The sequence below is a fragment of the Mercenaria mercenaria genome, chromosome 9 (assembly GCF_021730395.1).
Source record: "Mercenaria mercenaria strain notata chromosome 9, MADL_Memer_1, whole genome shotgun sequence".
Taxonomy (NCBI): Eukaryota; Metazoa; Mollusca; class Bivalvia; order Venerida; family Veneridae; genus Mercenaria; species Mercenaria mercenaria.
Window position 1 is genome coordinate 63,909,548 of NC_069369.1, and position 26,478 is coordinate 63,936,025.

The 26,478-nt window shown below is 35.2% G+C and overlaps 1 protein-coding gene across 2 annotated transcripts; it reads left to right on the forward strand.

The window, feature by feature from the left end:
• Window positions 1-8,999: 8,999 nt before the first annotated feature.
• LOC123547294 (uncharacterized) lies at window positions 9,000-16,117 on the forward strand. Of its 2 annotated transcripts, none has more exons than XM_045334272.2 (4): window positions 9,000-9,151; window positions 11,240-11,340; window positions 13,159-13,321; window positions 13,654-16,117. In XM_045334272.2, the coding sequence occupies exons 1-4, from the start codon at window positions 9,106-9,108 to the stop codon at window positions 13,776-13,778; spliced, it is 435 nt and encodes a 144-aa protein (XP_045190207.1). In that variant the 5' UTR covers window positions 9,000-9,105; the 3' UTR covers window positions 13,779-16,117. The 2 variants fall into 2 exon arrangements, with proteins under 2 accessions (XP_045190207.1, XP_045190208.1); XM_045334273.2 differs by lacking the exon at window positions 9,000-9,151 and adding an exon at window positions 9,903-10,048.
• The last annotated feature ends 10,361 nt before the right edge of the window (window positions 16,118-26,478 follow it).

Below are 26,478 nucleotides of genomic sequence, written 5' to 3' on the forward strand. Positions count from 1 at the left end.
ATCTCCGTAGATGTAGATGTAGGAGCTGTCAAGTGTTTGTTTCACAGTGATGGCATTATTTTAAAACGTTCACTTGTGTATACATGAAAAAGTTTTGTTTAAATTTATGTTTATTACGTATTCTACTATGTATCATAGATGCACAATACTATTACATAAATGTTTTTAAATGTATATTCATTACGCTTGACAATAATTAAAATTAATTTTTACAACAGACTGTTTTTGATGCATTTATAGCCGCACCGATACAAGTTAGTTCATACGGCGTCTTTTCAAGCTTTTGATGGTGGAGAAAGACCTCAGGTGCCCCTCCAAGTGTTGTTAAAAGTATCGGCGGACACCTTGGTAAAAACGCCGAGTTTCCATAAGCCAGTTGGAAGGCTTCCTTATATGAAGAATACTGCACCCCTAGCGAGGTTTCGAAATCACGTCGGCGAGGGGCAAGTGAATCGTAGTCATTGACTATAACTACTCGGCCACAGACCCCGTAATCTTTTCATAACAAATTATCCTTGTCCAAGCATTTGAGTCACAGCAGACGACAATCGGGTTTCATTGACATCTGTAATTTTAAGATACACTAATGGTAATTATAACACCCTGTCCATGTATGAAAGAAGACAATATTTCACGATCAGACGAAAGGTCAAATTGTCCACATAGCTTCTTACACCAAACCTGGTGAGAATTTTCAAGAATGTCCATGAATCTTTAACCCTTATCATGCTGGACATTATTGATTCTGCCTTATAGTTTGCGAACAGTGTAGATCATGATCAGCCTTCACATCAGTGCAGTCTGATCATGATCTGCACTGTTCGCCATTCAGTTATTATCTTTTTGGTAAGCACCCCTTTTAACAATTAAAGGTACTGTCCAAATTGTAAGATGTACAAGTTAGAAAGTTAGAAGGGTAAGGGTTAATGAAAGGCAGTGATTGTTTCATATATCCTCTGAACAACCAATATCATGTATTTACCATGATTTTTGCACAAATGACGTTTGTTGGCAAGTCAACAATTGCCATCACAGTGTAAACAGGGTCTGACTCGGTCTGTATTCAGACTCTGCCATTGTCCTTAATATAAATCTGACTGATATGGAAACATTAAAACGGTTTCGAACGTATTTTCTTCATTTGTGGAGTAACGGTTTATTTTAGACTGATCTTAATGTTTATCTATTATTTCTTAACCACTGGAATAAAAAAGGTAGGGTGCCAGCAAAATGGAGATGAAATGCCCATTTTGAATGTGTTTGTGCTATACAAATGTGGAATAATAACTAAATAGTTGTGCTTCTTGCGCGGTATCTCCGGGGACGCACGCAATGTCCATTAAATTTAAAGTTACACTTATTAAACATTTGTTGTTTTTTTTCCAGAGGCAAAACTGATAATTTGTTAGAAATAAAACTCAGTTTTATAACCACCTAAAAGATAGTTAAAACTAATATGGATGGATAGACTGATGGATGGATTTCAATAAAATGCAACTAAACAATAGTTATTAATGACATTATTTCTGGTGTACTTAAAATAAATAAAATAATCTTATCCCATACGTGAAGATCAAACGGGAAGAGCAAGTGATCAGTATAATTTGCATGTATTTATCAGCAGATTACTGTATCCCAGTATACTGTTTGCAGCTATTTACTGATGCGCAGCTTTTCTGCTTTTCTCTCCCTTTGACAGTATCAATTCGAGAAAATATCACAAGAAGCAAATACCCGTTAGTTTCCAGTGTTGAAAAATTAATAATACAAAAACATACCTTAAAGTGAACAGACTTTTTATTCTTTTCAAAAATGCACTAAGTGGACATAATATGAAGCACATTATAGGTATGGACACTTAACTGACTTCGACATAATGTTATATTTATCATATACCTACCAACGTTCTGTCTCAAATGAAGAATGTATTTTACTAAAGAATAAAAAGCCATGTATTCAATTAATCGGATACGGAAAATGTTCAATTGGAAATGTGTCCCGACTTTTCAGGCGTCAAAAAGTTATCTGTTTTAGAGTTCAGTCTTCTTTATGTAAAATTATGGATTATCGTCGATTTTGGATGATAAAACACTAGTAATAGGTATACGTAAATAATAAAACGGTATCTTGGTCTGCAATGATACATTCAGCTCTCGTGGATTTTGCAAGGCCGGAAGGGCCTCATGGAATCCTGGTCTGGCAAAATCGACTCGAGTCGAATACAACACTGCAGATTCCAGTTTTATAACTATTTTGGTATTGCAGCTTTCGACTCTGGATAAGACATACTGTAACTAACCTTTCTGCCCTTTGGTGTGCGGGGAAAACTACCTATAAGTCTATAAATAAACAAAACAAAAGGCTTAACTCCAGGTACATTTTAATCTACACTAAAGCCATGTTATAACAAATACTTACACCAGTTGTTTCAGGATGACAAGTTCTCTTTCTCTCTCACATTTGCGACTTCGTAAACACAGTAAAAGCCAGACAAATTTGAGTTCAAAAAGCCGAGAAAACATGAAAACAACCCTTTTATACCAATTACAAAATACTGAAAGCTATCCCCCAAATGTGGAATGCTATCTCATAATTTATAGCATTAGCCTTGCCAGCTAGGTAGCCTCGAAACTATGGATTTATTGAGCTATATGTTGACCTACATACTGTCCCTAACTGACCCCAGCATTCTGCAAAAAGTAGCAGAGATTCTCTGCAATGAAATACTCTAAGGGAACGAAAATAAGATAACATTTAAAATCTGTATAAAATTAGAACAATACCATACCCACCCAACAGTGCAGTGTTCCATGTTGTAAGTCCAGTTGACAAAAAGGGCAAGGACAGTTATACAATTACAGACAAGAAAGCGTATTTTGGTCGAAGTTTCGTGAAATAAAGACATTAATATATGTGACTAGCATAATGCTAGTCCAATGTCTCAATGTTGGTTGGAGCGCACATACTTCGACGTTTAGTGTTTGAAAGACTTTTATATACGGTTCTATCGAAAATAAGTCATCCATTTTAAAACAGACAGGGATCTATCGTAAAATCTGACCATGAAATATAGCGTTCAGTCAATTACTTAAAAGGACTGCTACTCTTAAAATAGCGAAGATAGTTTCTTAAAAGTTTCAGATCTTAAAGCGAATAGAATCTTTTGCAGAAATATTTTAATATCTCAATATGATGTTGTATCATTATTACATTTTTTTTTGTCATGGAACGACGCATAAAATTTACCTTTAGGCTTTGCAACTTATTAAGAGTTTAAACAGAACTCCCACAATGAAACAAACATACCTGAAAATTATGAATGATTCCTTCCGTGTGAAAGGCTAAATGCATTAAATGAACACATGCTCTTTTTTGCTAACAAATTAAGTTACCATTTCCAAACCCACATGTAATTCATCAAATATAAAATTGAAAAAAAAATCATCTTATTTTCATTATTGCCCTCTTGAGACCACAGAATTTGACTCTAAACTTCTCTGGGAAAGCTAATAAAATGGAAAATGAATCAAATGTATTAGAAGACTCTTTGGAAATGAAGATCGCAGCAAAATATTAGAGTAGCAGACTCAGTTCGATCGAGTATTTATGGTCGGTTATTGAACGTGAAACAGCCTTCACAACCCCAATAACCACCTTGAGCGGAATTGTTTTGTTGTACAGTTACTATATCATTGAGTGAACCGAAATTTTAAGGATCCGAAGAGCTCAAATACGGGGTGAATTTTTAAAGCGATTCGTGCACACGTTTAGGCGAAACATATCACTCAAAAAAACATAACGTGAAGGTTACCATAGGTACAAATATTTTGTGCAAGGTGTTCTAAAAAACAACTAAAAAAATACAGAAGGGATGAAACAGCTGCAACGTTTTTTAGAAAATGGAGAAAACCAACAATCTTCTTGTCATTTTACAAATACTTAATGCTTATATTTTTATTCACTTTCTAAAACGCTCGTGACGTGTCATTTGAACAAAAATTATGGAAATGACAGTAACATGGCAAGTAGATACAGGAAAATGTTGTAAGCCTCTTGTGTTTCATAACCCTTACCCTGCCAAATTTCTATAATGAACTTGTCCATCTTTCAATTTAGACAGTACCATTAACTGTTAAACGGGGTGCTTACCAAAAAGATACTGACTGAATGGCGAAGAGTGCAAGATCAATATCATGATCCACAAAGGCCGAATCAATCCTGTCCAGCATGATAAGGGTTTTAAATTTCTCCAGCTGATTTTTACATTTGCTACAAAACGGAATAACGAGGAAAGATCGCAAGATGAAAATGACGAGTAACAACACGAAAATAACGAACAATAAAAACTACTTCCGAAGTAACGTAAAACTGAAAACATTGTAAACTAGAATTGTGTCCATAGGACAAAGATGCCCCAACATACTGTGCCATCCTCTATATAGAAAAAAATATGAAAGGGCCATAGCTGCAATAAAATATTCACACCTGCACATCAGACTTGTTCATCAGTGAAAGTTTGAAGCAAATCAGGCTTATAGTGTGGGAGGAGTTGGCCACACAAAATATTTCTCTATATTCCATACAGCAAAATCTATCAAAAAAGGGCCATAACTGAAGTAGACGAATTCACAAAATATCCCTTCCTTTATAATCATCTGCACATCAAGCTTGTTCATCTGGGGGAAGTTTGAAGCAAATTAAGCCATTAGTGTGGGAGGAGTTGGACACAGAAGATTTTTCTCTATATTCCATATAGCAAAAACGCTCAAAGGACCATAACTGCAGTGATAATATTCACAGAAATATTTTATTCCTTTATGGTCATCTGCACATCAAGGTTGTTCATTTGTAAAAGTTTGAAGCAAATCAGGCTAATAGTGTGGGAGGAGTTGGATACACAAGATTTTGGGACGTACGGACAGCAGCATCACTATATGTCCCCCACCCCCTAAATGTGTGGGGGTAGTACATGCAATTAAGGTGCTTATATAATTATTTTGAGCAAATAACGCCAGCTAGCCATTCAGCTAGTCATTCGTTTTTATAAAGCGAAAACCAAGGTCGAGCTGGAATGTTTAGCCAGGTAGTCATTCAGCTCGACACTCGCCAGTTATATAGGGGAATCGAATGTCAAGCTAGAATGTTTAGCCAGCTAGGCATTCAGCTAGACAATCGCCAATTATACAGGGAAATCAAATGTCGAGCTTGAATGTTTAGCCAGCTAGACATTCAGCTAGACATTCGCCTATCATATAGGGAAATCAAATGTCGAGCTGGAATGTTAGCCAGCTAGACATTCACCATTTTTATAGGGAAATCGAATGTCGAGCTAGAATGTTTAGCCAGCTAGACATTTAGCTAGACATTCGTTTTTTATAGCGAATACCAATGTCGAGCTGGAATGTTTAACCAGCTAAACATTCAGCTAGACATTCGCCATTTATATAGCGAAAATAAAGGTCAAGCTGGAATGTTTAGCCAGCTAGACATCACTGCGAAAAAAGGGTCAATATACGGGAGTGTACGGTCCCGTATATTTCGAAAATACGGGAGTATACGGGATGTATATTACAAATATACGGACCTAATATACGATTCCGTATTCGGAACATCTAATATACGGGAAGTCCGTATATTTGTCATGCATATACGGGATCCCGTATACGCCGAATATACATAAATGTATATGCAATATACGAACTTTAAAAAAAAATCCCTAGAAATGGTGTTTATTCGTGTCCTGCTTTAACATAAGTTTTATTTTCATGTACATGTATTCGAATGGTCTTGAGACTTTTTTCCCGTATACTTTCCGTATTTTAGAATATACGGAACACGTATACGAGCCTGTATATTCCGAATATACGTAGTATACGGATCCCGTATTTTTGTCATATACGGACTGTGATTGCATCTAATATACGGGGCAATACGGACTTGTATTTTCTAATATACGGGCTTCGGATTTTTTCCGTATACGCATTGTATACTAAGTATACGGATCCCGTACTTTTATCATATACGGGGCATATACGAAACTGTACTTTTTGATATACGGGCTACGGACTAGTCCCGTATATGCATGGTATACGCAATATACGGATCCCGTACTTGTGTCATATACGGGAAATATACGAAACTGTATTTTTACTATACGGGCTACGGACTAGTCCCGTATATGCATGGTATACGGTGTCGGCCCGGTACAATTTCTCCTTCTTTGCTGTTTAGTAAAACAAGCACTTTTGGACATGAATTGTGAATTTCACAACAAAATTGCAGCATTGACAGCTCTGTATTTCTGAAGAGTAATACTATCCCAGTCAATATAGCACAGAAAAACACCACCATCAACGATGAAATTTTTTGCTACACATAAAAGTATCTAGTCCATGTTTAAATTTCCCACTGACATCTGTCATGGCCACCAGTCTGGTGTAGTTTTTTAATCCTTCCGCACAGAAATGTAATCCTGAAAAACACACATAAAACAACTGTTAAAGACGTCAGAAATGACAAAAAATGTACACAGTATCAATAAATACATTTGGAATATAACATGTCAAAGTAGGGAGAGCGTTAAATTGGGAACTCCAAAATTTCAAAGAACTACTTTCTAGGATACAACGACCCGGAAGTACTTCTGTACCGGGGTGACACCTAAATCTTATCAAATTTTTAATTTAGCCAAATTTTTCCCACAAAATCTTGTAACTTAGGGTTTTGCGAGAAAAGTTACACAAGACATTGTAATCGCAAAGAAAATTTTGTACCGCAGAAACATTTCAAACATTAGACCTACTTTGCGGAGAAATTGGCTCGGAAACCGGAATTTTGAAGAAAAAAGGCACATTACAAAATTTGCCTTCCTTCTGAAAATTTCAATCAGATTTTCATGAAATCAACTGTGAAACAACTAGTTAATGCTTATAGTATGTTTTATGTAACTTTAAGCTTATTTATTTTGTAAAATGATGTATCAAAATGAGTATTTACTTTAAAAATATGCAATTTATAGTGAAAAATGCATAATTTACCCACTACAATTGCAGAAAAATGAACCTTTTAATGATTGAAAGACCAGAACCCACAAGCAAAGACCAATATGTGATTATATTTATGACAATTACTGGAAGTAAAACAGATCAATACATCACAGCATATCTTAAAATGAATTATTTCTTCGACTAAGCCGGGCAATGCCTGAAACGTCAAATGCAAAGCCGATCCGCACCATCTTGGAAGCAAGCAAGTGCGGAAGGTCAAGAACTCCAACTGGAGCCAGACACAGCTGAGGGTACCCCTGAAACTGTCAAGCAGTTACTGGCAAGACTACATGCATTCAGCTCGTCATTCGTTTTTATATAGGGAAATCGAATGTCGAGCTGGACTGTTAGCCAACTAGTTCAGCAAGCATCAGCAAAGGAATCGCTTTCATTACCACAGTCTGGTTTGAAATTACCATATAAAAAGTTTAAGTCAATTGTTCTTTCTCGATGTCGAAAATGTCGAAAATGTCATACCTGTTTGGCTCGTTCTTACCTTCTGAACAAAGATGATCAACCTAATGTGTATCATGTCAAGCACCCTTTACTATTAAACATATTTTAACTGACTGTGTGGACTTTGCTCCACAGCGCAGTACATTCAATCCGTTTTTAAGCAGACAGCCATTTATCATCGCTAATGAACATCTTTTTTCTATTCATTTCTTTTGCGATATTATGATGTTTGTAACTGATAGTTTTAACAATATATATGTTTTACATAAATGGTTTAGCGATGTCTTTCAATTTACTTTTTCAATATAAGTTCTTTTCGGCGATATACATGTATGACCATTTTGCGTCGATTCGCTGTAAAATGCAACTCACTCACTTACTCACTATATATTAGCTAATTTAGGCGAGGGAAAAAAACACTTTCCACGGGCAACTACATTAAATGTGAGAATAATATACAAAGAGCCCTAAGAATAAAGTTTGGTTTTACATATTTGGATGTAAGAACACTGAATTTACATCAAAGTGGACGCATTTAAATATGAAATACAGTACGCTTAGTTTCACGTTTATGTATCAATTTCCTTTGTTATTAAAAGAACAGCTAAAAGATGATCAATAAATTACTATTATATATATCTATATAAAAAATGAAGCGCGACACTATTTCTTTATGATAGTATTGCATGCATACATTCAAGATGCACCGACAATGTTTACTGCATTAAATAAGGATGGTTTAATGCATCTTTAACTATTAGTATTTTTACGTTGGGGATGGACTGATCCATCCTTTTTTCAGTTTTTGTTTTGTATTTGAAAGTTTGAAGAACATGTAGAAAAGATTTTGAACATGTAAAAGTAACAGATGGATTATATAGAAAAAAAATGAATCAACGTTTTATTTTTTCATTTGTGGTGATCTGACAATGATGTACCAAAAACTGTAACATAAATAAGAGATCGGTTAATTCATCCTTTCCTGTATTTGCACTGTATATAGAAGTTTGAAAATGGCTGCTGAAATAGTGGATGGGTTAATCCATGTCTGGAATTATTTCTGAGATGATCTGTCAATGTTTTTTCCAGTGCATGCAATAGCGCTTGATTAATTCATGTCTTTGAATTTGAACTCAACACTATTTTATTAAGTGTCAATATAATTAAAAAAAATGTTTATCAAAAGCGAAGATGAAAAGATGGATTGCTCCATTTCATCTGTCAGTACAACACATTTTTTTTTTCATTTTTAATAAAGAATGTTTATTAATAGTCGATGAAAAGAGCAACACAACTGCACATGTGAAATGTTTAATGACAGTAGGTCAAAATCTCTTGTCAGACGACGGAGGGACACTGTTATATCAACAACTCCGAAAATGCGGGGCATAATAACCGTTATAGTAGTTTTTTTTTCCATATATGTTGGGACAAGCCCAGACATAAATATATAGTGCACTAGCTTTTCAACCACGCAATAGAAGGTCATTGATCCATTAAAAAAATCTATTTATATCTCTATGAAATTATATATTTCTATTCAGTTTTTCTTTAAATACACAACGCGTCACTGTATTTAACATAAGTTAATTATTCTTCAATAATGTCCAATATTTTATTTACATTATTGTGGATTTTAAGCGTAACTGGTAAGTTTAAACAAGTATCATTTTTTTTTAAAAAACAAAACTAATTAAATCTTTTTAATGGCTACTCTGGTTTCATGAAACGATTATTTACTTTTACAACGACGAGTAAAGTATTGGTGTGATGACGATAAATTGTCGGTTTTGTAACGATCGATTGACGGCTTATATACAGTATCAGTCCGACAGTTCGTAATGATTATCATTGAAATACAATGTACTGTTATCAATTATATCTTAACATTATTTTTATATGATAGCTGTCTTTGAAAACCCCTGATTTCATTTAGCTTTAACATTTAAATACAGATAAGTATATTTATACACCGTTCAAAATGGTTTTCATGTTCACGTAGAAATATGAATAGGAAATATGGTGTAAATTGATATCTAAATCATTGCACAATCGCACAAAATGGAAAAGTTTTTGCATCAAAGATACACAAAATATCGTCAAATAATGTTTTTAAGCCATGCAACGTTATTAAATATAACACCACAACTTTACTTCGATTGCGTCAAAGAAATGTTATCTGAGCTTTAACTCAGTGTAACATATAACTGAAAAAGAATTGTGTCACCTTTGACAGGATAAACACTGAATAAGATCCCAGAAAAAAAATCAAAATAAAGTATTTTGGGTCTTCAATAAAGCCCCAAAATTACGAACTGTATTCTATTATCGTCATCAATCCTATTTCTATTCGTCTTCAAACCATTACTCGTATTACCTTACACTAGATATGTTAAGATCTATTACAAAATTTAAAAACTGTTATTTATAGGGCGTATTCTCATACCCGTCACGATTCTATAATAGTTAACATAGCGGAGTTAATTATTTTTTTACAAAAATGCCAACTATTTTATTTACATTACTCTGGATTTTAAGCATAACCGGTAAATTTAAATATTTACAATTTATTCTTGAAACATTTTAAATCTTTTATGCGGCTACGATGCATAATCATTGATAATAATTTAAAAATACACACAACGCCAGTGTGTCAAAATCTAGTACAATACACATATTTGATATTTATACAGCATTTTGAAACTAACTAGATATCTTTGGCCTCATTGTAGTATATTCAATGTAACATCAGGTGTTTGTATTGATTTTCATTGCCACTTACGTGTTGAAAAATTTGAATATTAGCATTGAAATTGGAGTAATACAGTCATATTTTCTAAGATTTGTATTGCTAATTATCTTAGGGGGAAATGGATATCATTAACGGAAAATTGCTTGGCAACAATTATTCATATACGAATATATATATATATTCTATTTCAACATTATGATTATACTGAATGTTCCAATCAGCATATCATTTTGTTTGCTGTTCATGTGCGTTTTAATCGACCTGGCGGCGCGGCGTTTCGCGGCGGTCCACTGCATTATTGTGCAGGATATGTAGTATATTCGGCAACGTGTTTCGTTATCCTTACATTGTAACCAAAGTAGCGTTAAATTTAGTCGTTGGTTACGGAATTAAATAAAGATATTGCTCTACCTATTTTGCTCGTTTTTCGAGATTACCATTATTTGCATAAGTCAGAGATGAAGGCCGCCCCGCCAGGTCGAATAAAACGCACAGTAATTATATTGAATTTATTTTTCGCCCGCAAACTAAATTTTTGTGTTTTAATTTCCCAGCATATATTAATGCAATTTGGAAAAATATTCTCACTTAAGTGATGAAAAATGCTACATGTCTACAAACGTTTCAAAGCAAATATGATCGTAAAAATGCTTCAAGATTTCTATAATTTATATAATGGTAAACTATTACAACGTATCATTTCAAAATGCTATGAACACATGAATACCTGCTAGTTTTCATTTTTACAAAGTAAAGTATAGGTCCGTTAGGGTCCTGTAGAACTTCAAGGTTATAATAATAGAATTCCATCGAAGCCGGTGCTGGGCGATGGGGGTGGGTGTGGGGGCGGGGGCGGGGCATTTCTTGTAACCTCTAATGAACTGTCTCAATTAGCCTGCTATTATGTTGATTGGTTGCGTTCTATGCTTCCACACTCTTCACATATTTTATTGTTAATATTTCTTATTTATACATAAATATGTAGGGGTGAGTTTTGCCGGTGATTGGTGTTATGATGGGGACTTATTGTACTGTGACTGGGGATGCTGTGACACTTGGCCGAAGCAGACTTGCTGCTCCTTTCAGGTAAGTAAATGACGTGCATCTTAACTTGTCAGATCTGTGTTTTATGGTGTCCCGTTATGGCCATCACCGCATGTTTTGAGCTCGGAAGAATGTGTTCATGTAGCTGCGATATTTTTGTTATTTTCTCAAACACTTCTGTACAGTCGGACGGAAGAAAGAGATTTTTGTCAGTTTTCGAGAAAAACCGCTTTCTATACAGGGCTTATCAGGGTCTAGATATTATCAAAAAAACTTCATATTCAGAAACCTGACCTCACAGAAAATTTCTTACAAGTATTCAGTTGTTCAATATCATGATACTGATCTAGCCATTCTAGAGTATTATATTTCCTTTTTTTTTTTCGCTTATAATGTTTGGATACGTTTTGCTGAAAACATTCAAAACTAGATCTAGCTGACCTTTTTTATTGCATAGGAAGCGTCGTTTGAGGCCCCTTTCACACGCTCAGGAATCTACATTTTGGTTGTTTTTACACGAAAACTATATCTCGAGAGGGAAACTCCGAACCCGCTCATCCGCCATTTTTATAGGAGACATTCTCTCCTTTTTATCTCTCTCTTTATTGCGTAATGTAAAAATGAACACAGCCCCTGATGTAGAAAAAACTACCAACGTATTTTGTCGCTACCAAACTCGGCCGAATTTTGGGAGTGACTACCAAAATGCGTTGCTGCCATTTTGAGATGTAACACACCCCTTTTCCCAGTGTAAGTATTTTTTACTTGAAGGAGCGGTGGCTCGAACTCAAGACCCCTGTTTTCGTAAACAGACAGTGTTACCTATGGACCACTGCGTCCGCTCTTCTTTGTAAGATTTCCTAATGGTTCCGCTTGACTGATTTAGGGCTGCCAGAGCTAAAAAATAGCAATACCTTTCATACTAAACAGTTGTTACTATTCATAATTTAGTATGTCATACATACCAAGGTCGAATAGTCAGTTTCAGATGTTAGACTTAGGGCCGCTTTGGTCCGCTCTTATTTGTTGTTTTCTTCTATTATTTGTAGAACACGGTATGCAAGAAAAAAATTGTTCATTGGTTGTATGTGTGGATGGAAATATCCGGTATATCGGCAGAGCTTCCTTACCGCCTTTACAGTTAATGGATATTTTCATCTGCACCTATGACTAGAGAGTTTTGTAATCTAGCATCAGGTAAAAGAAACATGTCAAGGATAAACGAAAACTCTCGTGTTCATTGATAACAATTTGTGTTTCGTAACTTCTTCGTTATCATCAAATATTAACAAACATTTTTTTGCAGATGAAAATGTTCCAAATAATGTCATATACCACGAAAGTTGAAAGGAAAATTTGATTTAAGAAACAAATACATATCATTAATTACATGAAATGTACATGCAATTGAACAGTACATTGACATGACATTTTGTGTAATTTACTGAAAAATATGATGTAATTCACCTAGATAATAGATTAAGTATGATTTTTATGAGGAAACAGATCGGTATCCACTTGATTGCTTTGCGTGGAACTACGTTGAGTTATGTTCAAAATTAATTGATCCCAACAAGCACAGTAGAAGATGCAGATTCTCAAAACCTGACAAAAACTCCGTCAGTCTAATGGACCTGAAATTATCATGTTTCAGATCACGAATTTTAGTACGTACATAAATAAATGTTATGTTTCAATTCTGCAATATTGTTCCGTACATAGATAAATGTTATGTTTCAGATATACAGTTAAAATCATTTGCAAGAGCTGTGTAATACTTTTTAATCACCGTAAATATTATACTTCAAATCTTGAATTTGTGGAGGTTTTGAACGTACACATAAAACTGTTATGTTTCAGACCTGGATTATCGTGGTATCAGTTATTGGCGGCCTTGTTGCGATCGGAATTGCCATCTTTGTAATATGCATATGCGTCATTCAGAGGAGAAACCGACGAAGGGCTGCTGGGGGACAGGTGATTTCTGGTGCAGGAACAGCACAACCGCCAACAGTGGCGTATGGTGAGTCCGAATAAAATGTTACAATCATTTGCAAGAGTTGTGTAATACATTTTAATCACAGTAAACTAGTAGTCTAATTGGACACAGGTAATCAACACACTTTATTCCTAGTACTTCTTGCACATCAGTAATGACAGGCAAAGAAACAAAACTGTTCCGTGTAGTATTCACCAATGTTTGAAATGTTTTTTCAGTAATATGCTTATTCATAATCTTTCACGCATATTCTGTTCCTAAATGCTAATTTATTTACGAATTTTTAGTTTATCATAACAATGATGGTGGCAATTCCATTTTCGTTATATCGTCAGTATGATATTTCTTTTACACAGGAACGCCATATGGTCAGCCATCAGTCCAGTTGTATACTGGGAATAATGCAGGGTTCGTCCCAGCTCAGCCTGCGGCCTATCCTTCCGTCCAACAAACATATCCAACCACAGGAATGAACACATAGAAGTTTGGTTGATTTCACAAAATGTGCAAAGACTTCTCTACATATATTACACTTACATATCGATAACAGTTCATCCGAAAGTTTACATTACCTCATAAATACGAACGCTCGGAGAAGAAAATAACCATTCATTTCATCTTGTGTTAACTGCTTTCACATAGCAAATCTTGTTAGCCATTATCTTTCAAAATACTACGCATAGTCTAATACTTCTGAAAATTTTCAAACATCTAGAAAGGTGAAATATCATTCACCTTTGAAAATTGCAGAAAAATCGAGATAGGGGATCGCATGATCTCATGAGCCGCAATATGTGATTTAGTAAATGAATTGGAATTACTTAGAAACTCGTTTAAATTTGTACTGAAAATTGGAGGTCAATAAAACATCTGTTTAACTGCTTTTTTGAAAGTGACATGCGAGCCTTATAATTTTGACAACTTCTGCAATTTGACTCTGTATAAGTTAAGATGTTACAAAACTGTTATAGCTTATCCAATAACATTTGAAATGAGGAAAGATGAACTTTCGTATGTTTGACAAGTAGTTACTATGGAATTTTACTTTTTACGTCAGAGACTCAGAATATAACGATGATACTCACAACAGTAACCGAGACTGAATGCAGGCAATCTTAAAAGAGCGACCCAAACAGACACAGAGATGTCAAAGCGGGCTAAAAAGTAAATATTAGCACATACAAATGTATTAAGAAAAAAAAGAGAGTATCTCTTTTTTTCTTAATACATTTGTATGTGCTACTCTTTTTTTCTTAATACATTTGTATGTGCTAATATTTACTTTTTAGCCCGCTTTGACAAAACGATGGTGTTATTATCAGTGTCTTGATCTGTAATTGTTCAGTTTACGGTGTGGTCGTGGGATGTGAAAAAAATGCAAGATAGCATTAATCTAGTTTATAGCTCCACGACATTCACAATATGAGCCGTGCCATGGGAAAACCAACATAGTGGGTGTGCGACCAGCATGGATCCAGACAAGCCTGCGCATCCGCGCAGTCTGGTCAGGCTCCATGCTGTTCGCTTTTAAAGCCTATTGGAATGGGAGAAACTGTTAGCGAACAGCATGGATCCTGACCAGACTGCGCGGATGTGCAGGCTGGTCTGGATCCTTGCTGGTCGCATACCCACTATGTTGGTTTTCTCATGGCGCGGCTCATATATTTTTTTCTAAACGTATGCCGAATTTGAGAAAAGTACATTAAGAAAAGTGTTAATTTAAAAGATATGGTACAGAAATCTTTTATCTTTTGTGAACTAATTCCTCTTTTTTTTTTTTTTTTTTTCAAAATCATATCAGTAGTACATGTATACAACCTATATTAATGTAACGACTGTTACTTATCTCTTTTAAGAAATGAAACAGGTTTTTTGATGTTCATGTGAAAAGAACGACAAAATAAGATCGGCAAATCATACTAGCAATTCAAGTTTAATTTGCCGATCCTATTCTGTCGTTCAGTTCACATGAACACCGAAAAAAGTTGTATTTCTTATATTTACATTATATTTCCTTTCCATTTGTAAACAAAATTATTTTATGAATTGCACACATTTTATTGCATTTGACATTAAAATCAGCTTCCTGGCCATTCTGTTCACCAGACGGAACACCTGCGATGTCCTCTAAGGAACGTTCTCCCTGACTATACATAGATATCGTCAAAACAGCGGCCCGTTATCACTAAGCAGCGTTGATGTAACTTTCGCGCCTTTCCTTCTGCTGTTCATACGAAATAAACGTCATGATTTTGCCTTTGCGACCAGTGTAGATCATGATCAGCCTGCACATCCGTGCAGTCTGATGTGACGGCTTATCATGATTTGTACTGTTCGCCATTTAGTCAGTATCCTTCTGGTAAGCACCCCTTTTAACAGTTAACGGTACTGTCCAAATTGAAAGATGGACAAGTTCATTATAGAAATTTAGCAGGGTAAGGGTTAATTGATTTAACATCACCAGAGTACGTACTTTGTCCCTGTTGGGTCAAGTTATGCCGCATGGTCATTTACTTATAACTTGCTTCACACCTAGAAAACAAGGGACCCGCCTGTTGTGCTGATACACAATTATATTTTCACAAATCATGACAGTGTTAAGTAGAGTCCCTAATGACGTGTTGCTTGTAATATTTTTTTAACTTCCAATTTGAAGTTATAATAGATATATAGAGCAGGAAACTGCACTTAACGTTCTCTCCTGTATACATGATGAAGTGTTGTCAAAATTTATGACTATTACGTATTCCTGTATCACACATGACATCGATTCTTTGTTACAGATATGCTTTACACTCATTAAATCTCATTTGTACAACAGCCTTAGTTATTTTAGCTGTAACAGTTTTTCATGCATTTCTAGTCACACCGATACAATTTAGTTCATATGGCAACTTTTCGTGTTTTTGATGGTGAGGAAGACCTCAGATGCCCCTCCGAAAGCTTTGTTTCAAGTATCGATGGACAGCTGGAAGGCTTCCTTATATGATGAATCCTGCACCCCTAGCGAGGTTTCGAAATCACATCGGTGAGGGACAAGAAATTCGAAGTCATCGACTATAGCCACTCGGCCACAGACCCCGTAATCTTTTTATAACAAATCATCCTTGTCCAAGCATTTGAGTCACAGCAGACGACAATCGGGTTTAATTAACTGCGAGCAAAGCTTCTTACACCAAACCTGATGACGTCATTTCAAGAATGTCCATGAATCTTTAAACCTTACCATGCTGGACACGATTGATTCTGCCTTTGCGAACAGCGTACAACATGCAGTCTTATCATGATCTGCACCGTTCGCCATTCAGTCAGTATCTGTTTGGTAAGCACCCCTTTTAACAGTTAATGGTACTATCCAAACTGAAAGATGGAGAAGTTCATTATAGAAAATTAACAGGGTAAGGGTTAATGAAAGGCAGTAATTGCTTCATAATATTAAATCCTTTGAACAATCAATATCGTGCATTTACCATACGTTTGGTCTTCCGTAGAAACGACCTTTGTTGCAAGTCAACAACTGCCATCATAATGTAAATAGGGTCTGACTCAGTCTTTGTTCAGACTATGTCATTGTCTTGAATATAACTCTGACTGATATGGAAACATTAAAACGGTTTCAAACGCATTTTCTCCATTTTTTTAAGTAACGTTTTATTTTAGACTGAATGTATATCTATTATTTCTTAACCACTGGAATAAAACAGGTAAGGCAAAATGGAGATGAAATGCCCATTTTAAATGTGTTGGTGCCATACACATTTGGAATAATAACTAAATATTTGAGCTTCTTGATCGGTATCTCCGAGGACTCACGCGCTGGACGCAAGCGATGTCCATTAAATCTTAAGTTACACTTATTAAGCATTTTTTTCAGCGGCAAAACTGATAATAATTTGTTTAAATAATACAGATTTGTTACCACATGATAGATAGTTATGACTAAGATGGATGGGTGGATGGATGGATTACTTAACAATTAATGACATTATTCCTGGTGTACTTGGATCATCTCCCATACGTGGCAATCAAAGAGGGCGAGGAAGTGATTAGTATAATTTGCATGAGCCGTGTCATGAGAAAACCAACATAGTGGGTTTGCGACCAGCATGGATCCAGACCAGCCTGCGCATCCGCGCAGTCTGGTCAGGATCCATGATGTTCGCTAACTGTTTCTCCAATTCCAATAGGCTTTAAAAGCGAACAGCATGGATCCTAACCAGACTGCGCGGATGCGCAGGCTTGTCTGGACCCATGCTGGTCGCAAAGCCACTTTGTTGGTTTTCTCATGGCGCGGCTCACATGTGTTTATTAGCAGTTTAGAAACATTGACATACACATACCTTAATATAATAAAATGTGAATGAAGGTTAGCAGAATATGATAACTGTATCCCAGTATATTGGTTTTACGTCACAATCGCAGCTATTTACTGATGCGCAGCTTTTCAGCATTTCCCTCCCTTTGACAGTATTGAAAAAAATGTATCAATTCGGGAAAATGTCACGTCAAGTTAGTTCCCAGTGTTGAAATAGCTTTTATACTAATGGTAGGTATGGTGCTGTTCTAATTTTATAAAGATTTTAAATGTTATTTTATTTTCTTTTCATTAGGGTATTTCATTGCAGAGAATCAGCTAGGGTCAGTCTGTTTGTCAGCATGTAGCTCAATAAATCTCTAGTGTCCGGGCTACCTAGCTTGCAAGGCACATTCTATAATTTATGAAATAGCAATCCATATTTGGGGAATAGCTTTCAGTATTTTGTAATTGGTACAAAAGGGTTGTTTTTATGTTTTTTTTTCGGCTTTTTTTAAACTCCAGTTTTCCAGCTTTTACTGAGTTTACGAAGTCGCAAATATGTGAGAGAGATAAAAAGTACCATTTTAATGACCCTTTTATTATGAACATATACAGATCAGCCAAAATCGAACATAATTTTACATAAAGAAGACTGAAAATTCCTTGAGACAGTTTATTTTTTATTTCTGGAAAATCGAGAAACCTTTTTTTGGGATCCGATTGTAGTTGAATACAGGTTGTTGTTTTTTCACTCGTTAGTAAATATAGCGTTCAGTCAATTACTTAAAAGGACGGCTACTCTTAAAGTAGCGAAGATAGTTTCTTTAAATTTTTGATCTGAAAGCGAATAGAATCTTCTGCATGAATATTTTGATATCTCAATTTGACGTTTTATCATTAATACATTTTTTTTGGTCATGGAACGGCCCATAAAAGGTTTGAACAGATCTGCCACAATGAAACAAACATATCTGAAAATTATGAATGATTCCTTTCGTGTGAAAGGCTAAATGTATTAAATGAACACATGCACTATTTTTGCTAACAAATTAAGTTACCATTTCCAAACCCACATGTAATTCATCAATTATAAAATTGAAAACAAAAATCATCTTATTTTCATTATTGCCCTCTTGAGACCACAGAATTTGACTCTTAACTTCTCTGGGAAAGCTAATATATTGAAACATGAATCAAATGTATTAGAAGACTCTTTGAAAATGAAGATCGCAGCAAAACAACGGAGTAGCAGACTCAGTTCGATCGAGTATTTATGGTCGGTTATTGAATGTGAAACAGCCTTCACAACCCCAATAACCACCTTGAGCGGAATTGTTTTGTTGTACAGTTACTATATCATTGAGTGAACCGAAATTTTAAGGATCCGAAACGAAATATTACTGATCTCAAATACGGGGTGAATTTTTAAAGCGATTCGCAAATGGTGTAAGCCTCGTGTGTGTCTTAACCGTTACCCTGCTAAATTTCTATAATGAACTTGCCCATCTTTCAATTTGGACGTTACCTTTAACTGTTAAAAGGGGTGCTTACCAAAATTATACTGACTTAATGGCGGACATTGAAGATCTTGATCAGTCTGCACGAATGTGCAGGCTGATCATGATCTACACTGGTTGCAAAGGCAATCGTGTCCAGCATGATAATGGTTAAATTTCTCCGGCTGATTTTTACATTTGCTACAAGACGGAATAAAGAAAAAAGAACGCAAGATGAGAATAATATAAGAGAAGTGAACAAAGCATCATAATATTTGATGAATCAAGGGCCATAACTCGACTGATAATCAAACCAGGAAAATGTCATTTCATTGGAAAAGTAAGATATCTATGTTATCTGCTATATAGGATAGCACATTTCCTGAAATTAATTTCTTTGATTTCCTCATACTTCTAGATATTTTCAACGTACTACGCATATATTTAGGTACCAAATACTTCTGTTTTCAACGGTGGCTTGACCAACATATTTTACCTTGTGAAATTTTGTGCATTTTTACCTTTTTAAAGAAATCGCGTGTTTGTTGAGAAATTGTCAATATTTGTTAGCCTTTCTGAAAAGAAAAACTAACTTATTTGGGCTTTGTTTTCTACATAGATGTACGAAGTTCAAATCGGAAGTATCAAACAAACTAAAGTAAAACCGTTGAAAAGTTTTCTAAAACTAGCCAATGCCGGTGAAATTGAAACTGAATTAAGGCTTCTCATTGGCCGCCACAGAAGATAGGGAACTATCAATACTTAACAAAGCTACAGCAGAAAATCGCCATTAGTGTAGAAAACTAAAAAACGAGTGGACCATGAGCTAAATACTTCGTATGAATCAACTCGGAAATGCTTATTAAAAAAAAAAACAACAAGTTATGTTAAATATCTCTGTTGGACACAAGCACTTAATGATTATCATGCGGAGTCTAGTTAGATTTTAATTGGCTGCATAAATTGTTTTAATAAAAACCTACCTTCAAACCAACCTACACAACAACACAACTACCTCTTAACACTCTTACACTCCCCCACCACACACACGCAAGCACACACGCACATTTAACGTCGATTAAGTTTTGAAAGGCTTTTAAAACCGCTTGTATTTTTTTTTATATTTCAACTCACAATAAAGAAGCCTTGTAGGGGCAGCAACTGTAATTTCTGGTAGCATCTCCAGTCACTGTGAATTATGTCATCATACCAACAGATACTAACGACGGGAACGCAAATGAAATCAATATGAGCCGTGCCATGGGAAAACCAACATAGTGGGTTTGCGACCAGCATGGATCCAGACCAGCCTGCGCATCCGCGCAGTCTGGTCAGGCTCATGCTGTTCGCTTTTAAAGCCTATTGGAATTGGAGAAACATTAGCGGACACATGGATTCTGACCAGACTGCGCGGATCGCAGGCTGTCTGGATCATGCTGGTCGCAACCCCTATGTGGTTCCATGGCACGGCTCATATGTTTAACGGTAATTGATCGCACCAGAAGTAAAAACTTTGTATTCCACTTTTATCAGCATTTTATCTACTAAATATCGCGTAAAAATATCTCTTGAAGAATAACAAGAAATATTTTTAAAAATATATTCGGCATTGGTGGGGATTTAATGTATTGAAAATATTGGAATTGCATTATGATATAGTTATTCTTTCATACTTTGTATTACGGTGTCCCGTTAGGGCCATCGCCGCGTAAAATTACACCCAACGAATGAAAGCACGATACAAAGAAGATGAAAAGTCTAAACAACGAAACCACGATGTTGAAAAGTCGAAACTACGATGATGAATACTCGAAACTGCGATGGTGAAAACTCGAAACCACGATGATGAAAAATCGAAACAACGAAACCACGATGATAAAAATTCGAAACAACGATGATGAAACGTCGAAACCACGATGATGAAAAGTCGAAACAATGATAGTGGAAAGTCAAAACTACGATGATGAAAAGTCGAAACTACGATGATGAAAACGCGAAATAATATCGCGTTTTCACCATCGTTGTCTAGTAGTTTCGAGTTTTCACCATCGTAGTTTCGACCTTTCATCATCGAGGTTTCGTTGTTTCGACTTTACATCATGCTTTCGGGCTTACGGATTCCGTTTACGGAATTCCGTTAGGGTCATCGCCTTTGAATGTATTGCTCTGAAACGCGATACTGGATAGTACGATAATGAAAACGCGAAATCACGAAACTATGATGAGGAAAACGGGATACTACGATAGAAGGATGATGATAATGCGATATACTATCGTGTTTTTACCATTGTACTGTCGCGTATTCACCATCGTAATATCGTGATATCGCGTTTTCGTTACCGCAGTATCGTGATTTTGTAATTTAATTATCCTACTATCGCGTTATCATCATCGTACTATCGCGTTATCATCATCGCAATGTCGCATTATCACCATCGTACTGTCACGTTATCACCATCGTACTATCGCGTTATCATCATCGTATTGTCGCGTTATCACCATCGTACGTACTGTCGAGTTATCACCATCGTACTGTCGCGTTATCACCATCGTACTGTCGCGATATCATCATCGTACTATCGCTTTATCATCATCGTACTATTTAGTAGCGGTTTGGTAGCGGATATTGATGAAGATCGACAGCCGCTGCAGGTAAAAATACGACTAAATATTCGAAATGATAGATTAGGCCTGAACTTTGAAAACCTGAGAAAAAAATATATATATGGATAAATCTTGCATATAAGATGCATAGATGCGTCCAAAATATAGTACCTTTAAAGGTCCCCACTGGCAGATTGAACCAAAAATAGAGATTTGTGAAAATAATAGGCTGATATCATAATTAGTTGACTTTTGAAGTATAAATACTAACATTATATGAAAGTGTTTTGGTGTTTTTGATATAAACAAATGGTTCAGATTTGATAACCTTGTAGTAATATGCCAACCAAGATGCTCTCAGCAGTTAAGTCCCTTTGTAAAGATGTGTCTGTATACTGAATGCCAACCCTGCAACCTCCGCGCAGGAATATTGTCAATCACCCCTGTCTTCAAGTAAATCACGTAACGATGTAAAACCATGTGATTCTAAACCAACGACACGCTTGACAACGCCTGGTCAAACTGACATCTATAAATGTCACAACCTTTAATGTACAACAGCGCTTCCGGGCTAGTCGGATATTGGCGGAAAAAATCCTCACTTGTTTCCCAGTTAAAGTGGCATTTTCATATTTTTATGTAAGCCAGATCCTGTTTTTATTTCATTGTGAACCTCTGACATTTTGGTTGCATTTTTGAAGGAGATTTTTACATTAATTATAAAAATGTAAACAAACCTTGTTACACCTGTGTTCATACCCACATTTTAGCTGTCATTTTTGAAGATATTCCTTAGTGTTGACCTGTCAGACAATATATCTCTCTTAGGAGATACGTGACCCGTAGTTTTCTTGTGTTTTGTGGTTTATTGGTCATTTAAGAACGTAAGGCTAGTAATCCTTTTTTTTAAATGCGCCTGGCTATGTGTTACAGCTCTCAGAAGATTGCTAATTTATAGAACATAATTATAACAAATTTATTTAATACTGTATACCCTTTAAAACATAATGAAAGTATTCAATGTATCTATATTTTGCAGTATGCGATTCATCAAATTCTCTGACTGTACTCAAAATACTGTAAAATAATTTCTTTGTTTACATTGTAGCAGATGCGCGAAAGAAGTAATTTTAGTATTACTGCATTATTTTATTTATTTATTTTGTTTTTTTTTGGCTCGTTTTACAAGCAAAATATATGATATTTAACTATTGAGATACAAACTTTGTACACTAAACTATAAATAAAATATATAAAAATATAACTCGGCTGAAAGCCAGCCCAATTTATACGTGTCTGCTTTACCGGTAAAGGGAAGTAACAATGTGTTGAATATCGCCTCCCTCGGTGCAAGAAAAGGCTTTCACTCTATCTACCACAGCATTTAATATATTTTTTAATGATTAGTAATATGGTAGTTTAGTAGATTTCATGAAAATGAGTAAATATATTTTCATTACCAACTTTTAGTAACATTTCTTAACCGATAAAGCAGTACCGTTTTTTGAATTTCCAAATAGGCCCTTTTCTATTTAAATGATTTTATCCTTCTTTGTTTATATCTATATAGATATAGACAAATTTATTGATTTTCCGTTAGGTCGATGTTACTAAAAGTTCGTAATGTAGAGGTATTTATTAGAAAATGGAGGTATCACATAAAACATTAAGCTTTCAATCAATTAAAAACAATTCATTAATAGATATATGTAAATCTTAATGTTTTTGGCATTTATTGTCCATGGCTTTTACAACTTAAAAGAATTGTCAAATAGTTTGTCATTCCGGACAATCGGAATTAATGACATGTAAGAATTCCAGGTTTATGGGCATTTACAATGTTGGGGTCCAGCCGAAAAACTAGAGGCCGAATAGTGTGTTTTTTGCATATTAAAAAACCTAGCTCACTTTTATAACAACTTGACAGCCAAATTAGAAATGGGCGTCAAACTTTATGAGCGTCAAAACAGATGATCGAACGATAATGACCAATGTAATAATCAGAAGTATGCCATATAGATGTATATAGATATAAACAAATTTGGTTCAACTGCCAGATCAGCCCATCCAATTTGACGAGATGATCCCCACAACAATATTGATTATTTTTTTTTTTTTGCTGCCGATTCTCTGCATGCTATAGGTTATTCTCGAACTGGCCACAAACTCAAAATGGCCACAAAAACTTTCATGCACCGAAAGAGGAATTCATTCATTTATGTAAAATATCAAATAATACAATTAGCGAATTTTCTACTGATTCACACCTATGTATGTAGTTCTATGTAGCCTACTGCATAAGATTAACATTTACAATTTGCATGCGCAGTCACCAAAAACCTGATAACTAACATGACTCTGTACTATGATTTATCCTCCATTATTTCGGTCTTTAAAAGTATTGAAGTTTATATTTAGATTGCCCATCACAGATATAAAACAACCCGAACGATGAATTATTTTAGCCAGATAAAAGCCTTAGTATTGCATTTATTTATATATATAATACTTTAATACATGTAGATCTATTTATCCAGATTCTGTCATATATAGGACTACCAAACTTTCAGCCTACTGATGTTTATTCATATTTTATTTATCAATTTATCTATTTTTTAATTATTATTATCATTTATCATTTTTTACAAGCAAAGCATCTCTAGATAATATAAATGACTTGACAACAACAGGTGTCCATTGGCTCATTAAGATTCATAATGCTCAGAACTATGCCGAGATATGTTAAACGTCAATACACATCAATACACTTTAAGTCATACCTATTTATTATAGTAATAGAGGCGGAATTTCCAATGTAATTTTATCCCTGCTGGCAGGTTTAATTAATTCGCGGATCGATTACGTCTCAGTCTATAAATTCAGATAAATTTTATATGTATCAAAAGGGGATTCGATGCCTTACTCATTTATGTAAAAATATTAAATAATATCTAAAATAACGAATGTTCCGTTGATTTAAACCTGTGTATGTGCTGTACACAATTAACGATACACGCCAATATGCGCAAGCGATTCACAGTACTGATCAACTTTACACGACTATAGCCCTCTACAGACGGTAGGTTTTTGTTGTACAACACTAATTATCTCAAAGATGTACAATTTTGAAATTGTACATTTTTCACATACAGACAGTATTCCATTCCCATATAAATCACAGAGATTTACCAAGCAAACATAGTGCATCAGGTACTGAAAAGAATGTTACTATTAATACTAAAAATAATGTCCCATGAATTTGATTACGCATGACACAAATGAGCCACACCATGAGAAAACCAACATTGTGGCTTTGCGACCAGCATGGATGCAGACCAGCCTGTGCATCCGCGCAGTCTGGTCAGGATCAATGATGTTTGCTTTCAAAGTCTATTGCAATTAGATAAACCGTTAGCGAACAGCATGGACAAGACTGCGCGGATGCTGGTCGGAAACGCACTATGTTGGTTTTCTCATGGCGCGGCTCAAATCATTTAACTTTTCAGTGTCATCCTTTTTCCATTATGCATTAGAAGCCATATTATTAATTCCAGATTTGTGTTTATTTTTTGGGCAGTTTTTTTCTGGAATTTCATTCACTTGCCTCTTATCAACTAATCACTTACCAATTTGTTGCTTGTCAACGTGGGTGGTACGTAAGGCAAAACTTACGAAATAGAACATGTCCTAATCTGTAAGTCAAGACTTAAGATTTACGAAATCAAGGAATAGCATCATACACACGATAATATTTGGCTGTACATCTTGAACTTTATTGGTGTTGTACAGCAAAAACCTACCGTCTGTAGAGGGCTTATGTAGGCCTACTGTGTTTTCAAATTGAAATTGCCCTAATTAAATCAATTTATTGAATATAGTCTAGATACCTGAATTAAATGCATTTACTGACTGAAAATCGGATTCATATCAATATTTATACAAATAACATTAACATCTCAATAATACTAACGAAGATTTAGATAAACTTATTAAATTATAATATCGGCTATTTTCTTTATGTTACGCAAAGACGACGGATAGAATGCAAGAAAATCCATCAAATTACTGTAAAATCTTCATCTAATCTGTCATTAAAATTGAATGATAAGTTGACATAGATATTCATGTCTATCGATGCAATATAATTTTTTTAAATAATTTTTTTCTTTCCTATGAATTTTGATGAAAGATGTACCACAATTAAGAATCGAAAATGTACCTGAATTCGAAATGTTCCAGTAGTGACGGGTGTGGGGGAAGGATAGATAATCGTTAATTGGTAAATTAAGGACGAAGGACTTGGCTCCCTTTCGAATAATCTGCACCATAGAAATACTGAAGATTTCTATAATGCTACTTATATTCAAATGGTTATTAAATTTTCAGATAAGATAAGGATGCCGGCAACCGAGTAATTTTTGTGTAAAAATAATGAATGCATGAATGGAATTTACTGGCTCCAGAGAAGGCTATACCTATATGACGAATGGTGATCAAACTAGAACGTCAACACAGCCATACTGATTCAGTTCAAATTTGAGAAAGAAGTGAACGGCGGTTATTAGACACTTTTCTCAGTTCAGTCGCATACAATCTGACTATAGTACTTGATCTTCTAAACGAAGATCTGAGAACGACCCATTCACATTCGTCTTCTGTATATTTTTCGAACCCGGAACCCCTCGCTTACAAAGCAAGTGGCCTACCGACTGAGCTAACCGGCTATCTGATACATTACGACATAAGAATTGTAAATATCAAAAGTCAAGGCTACAGGTAGATTT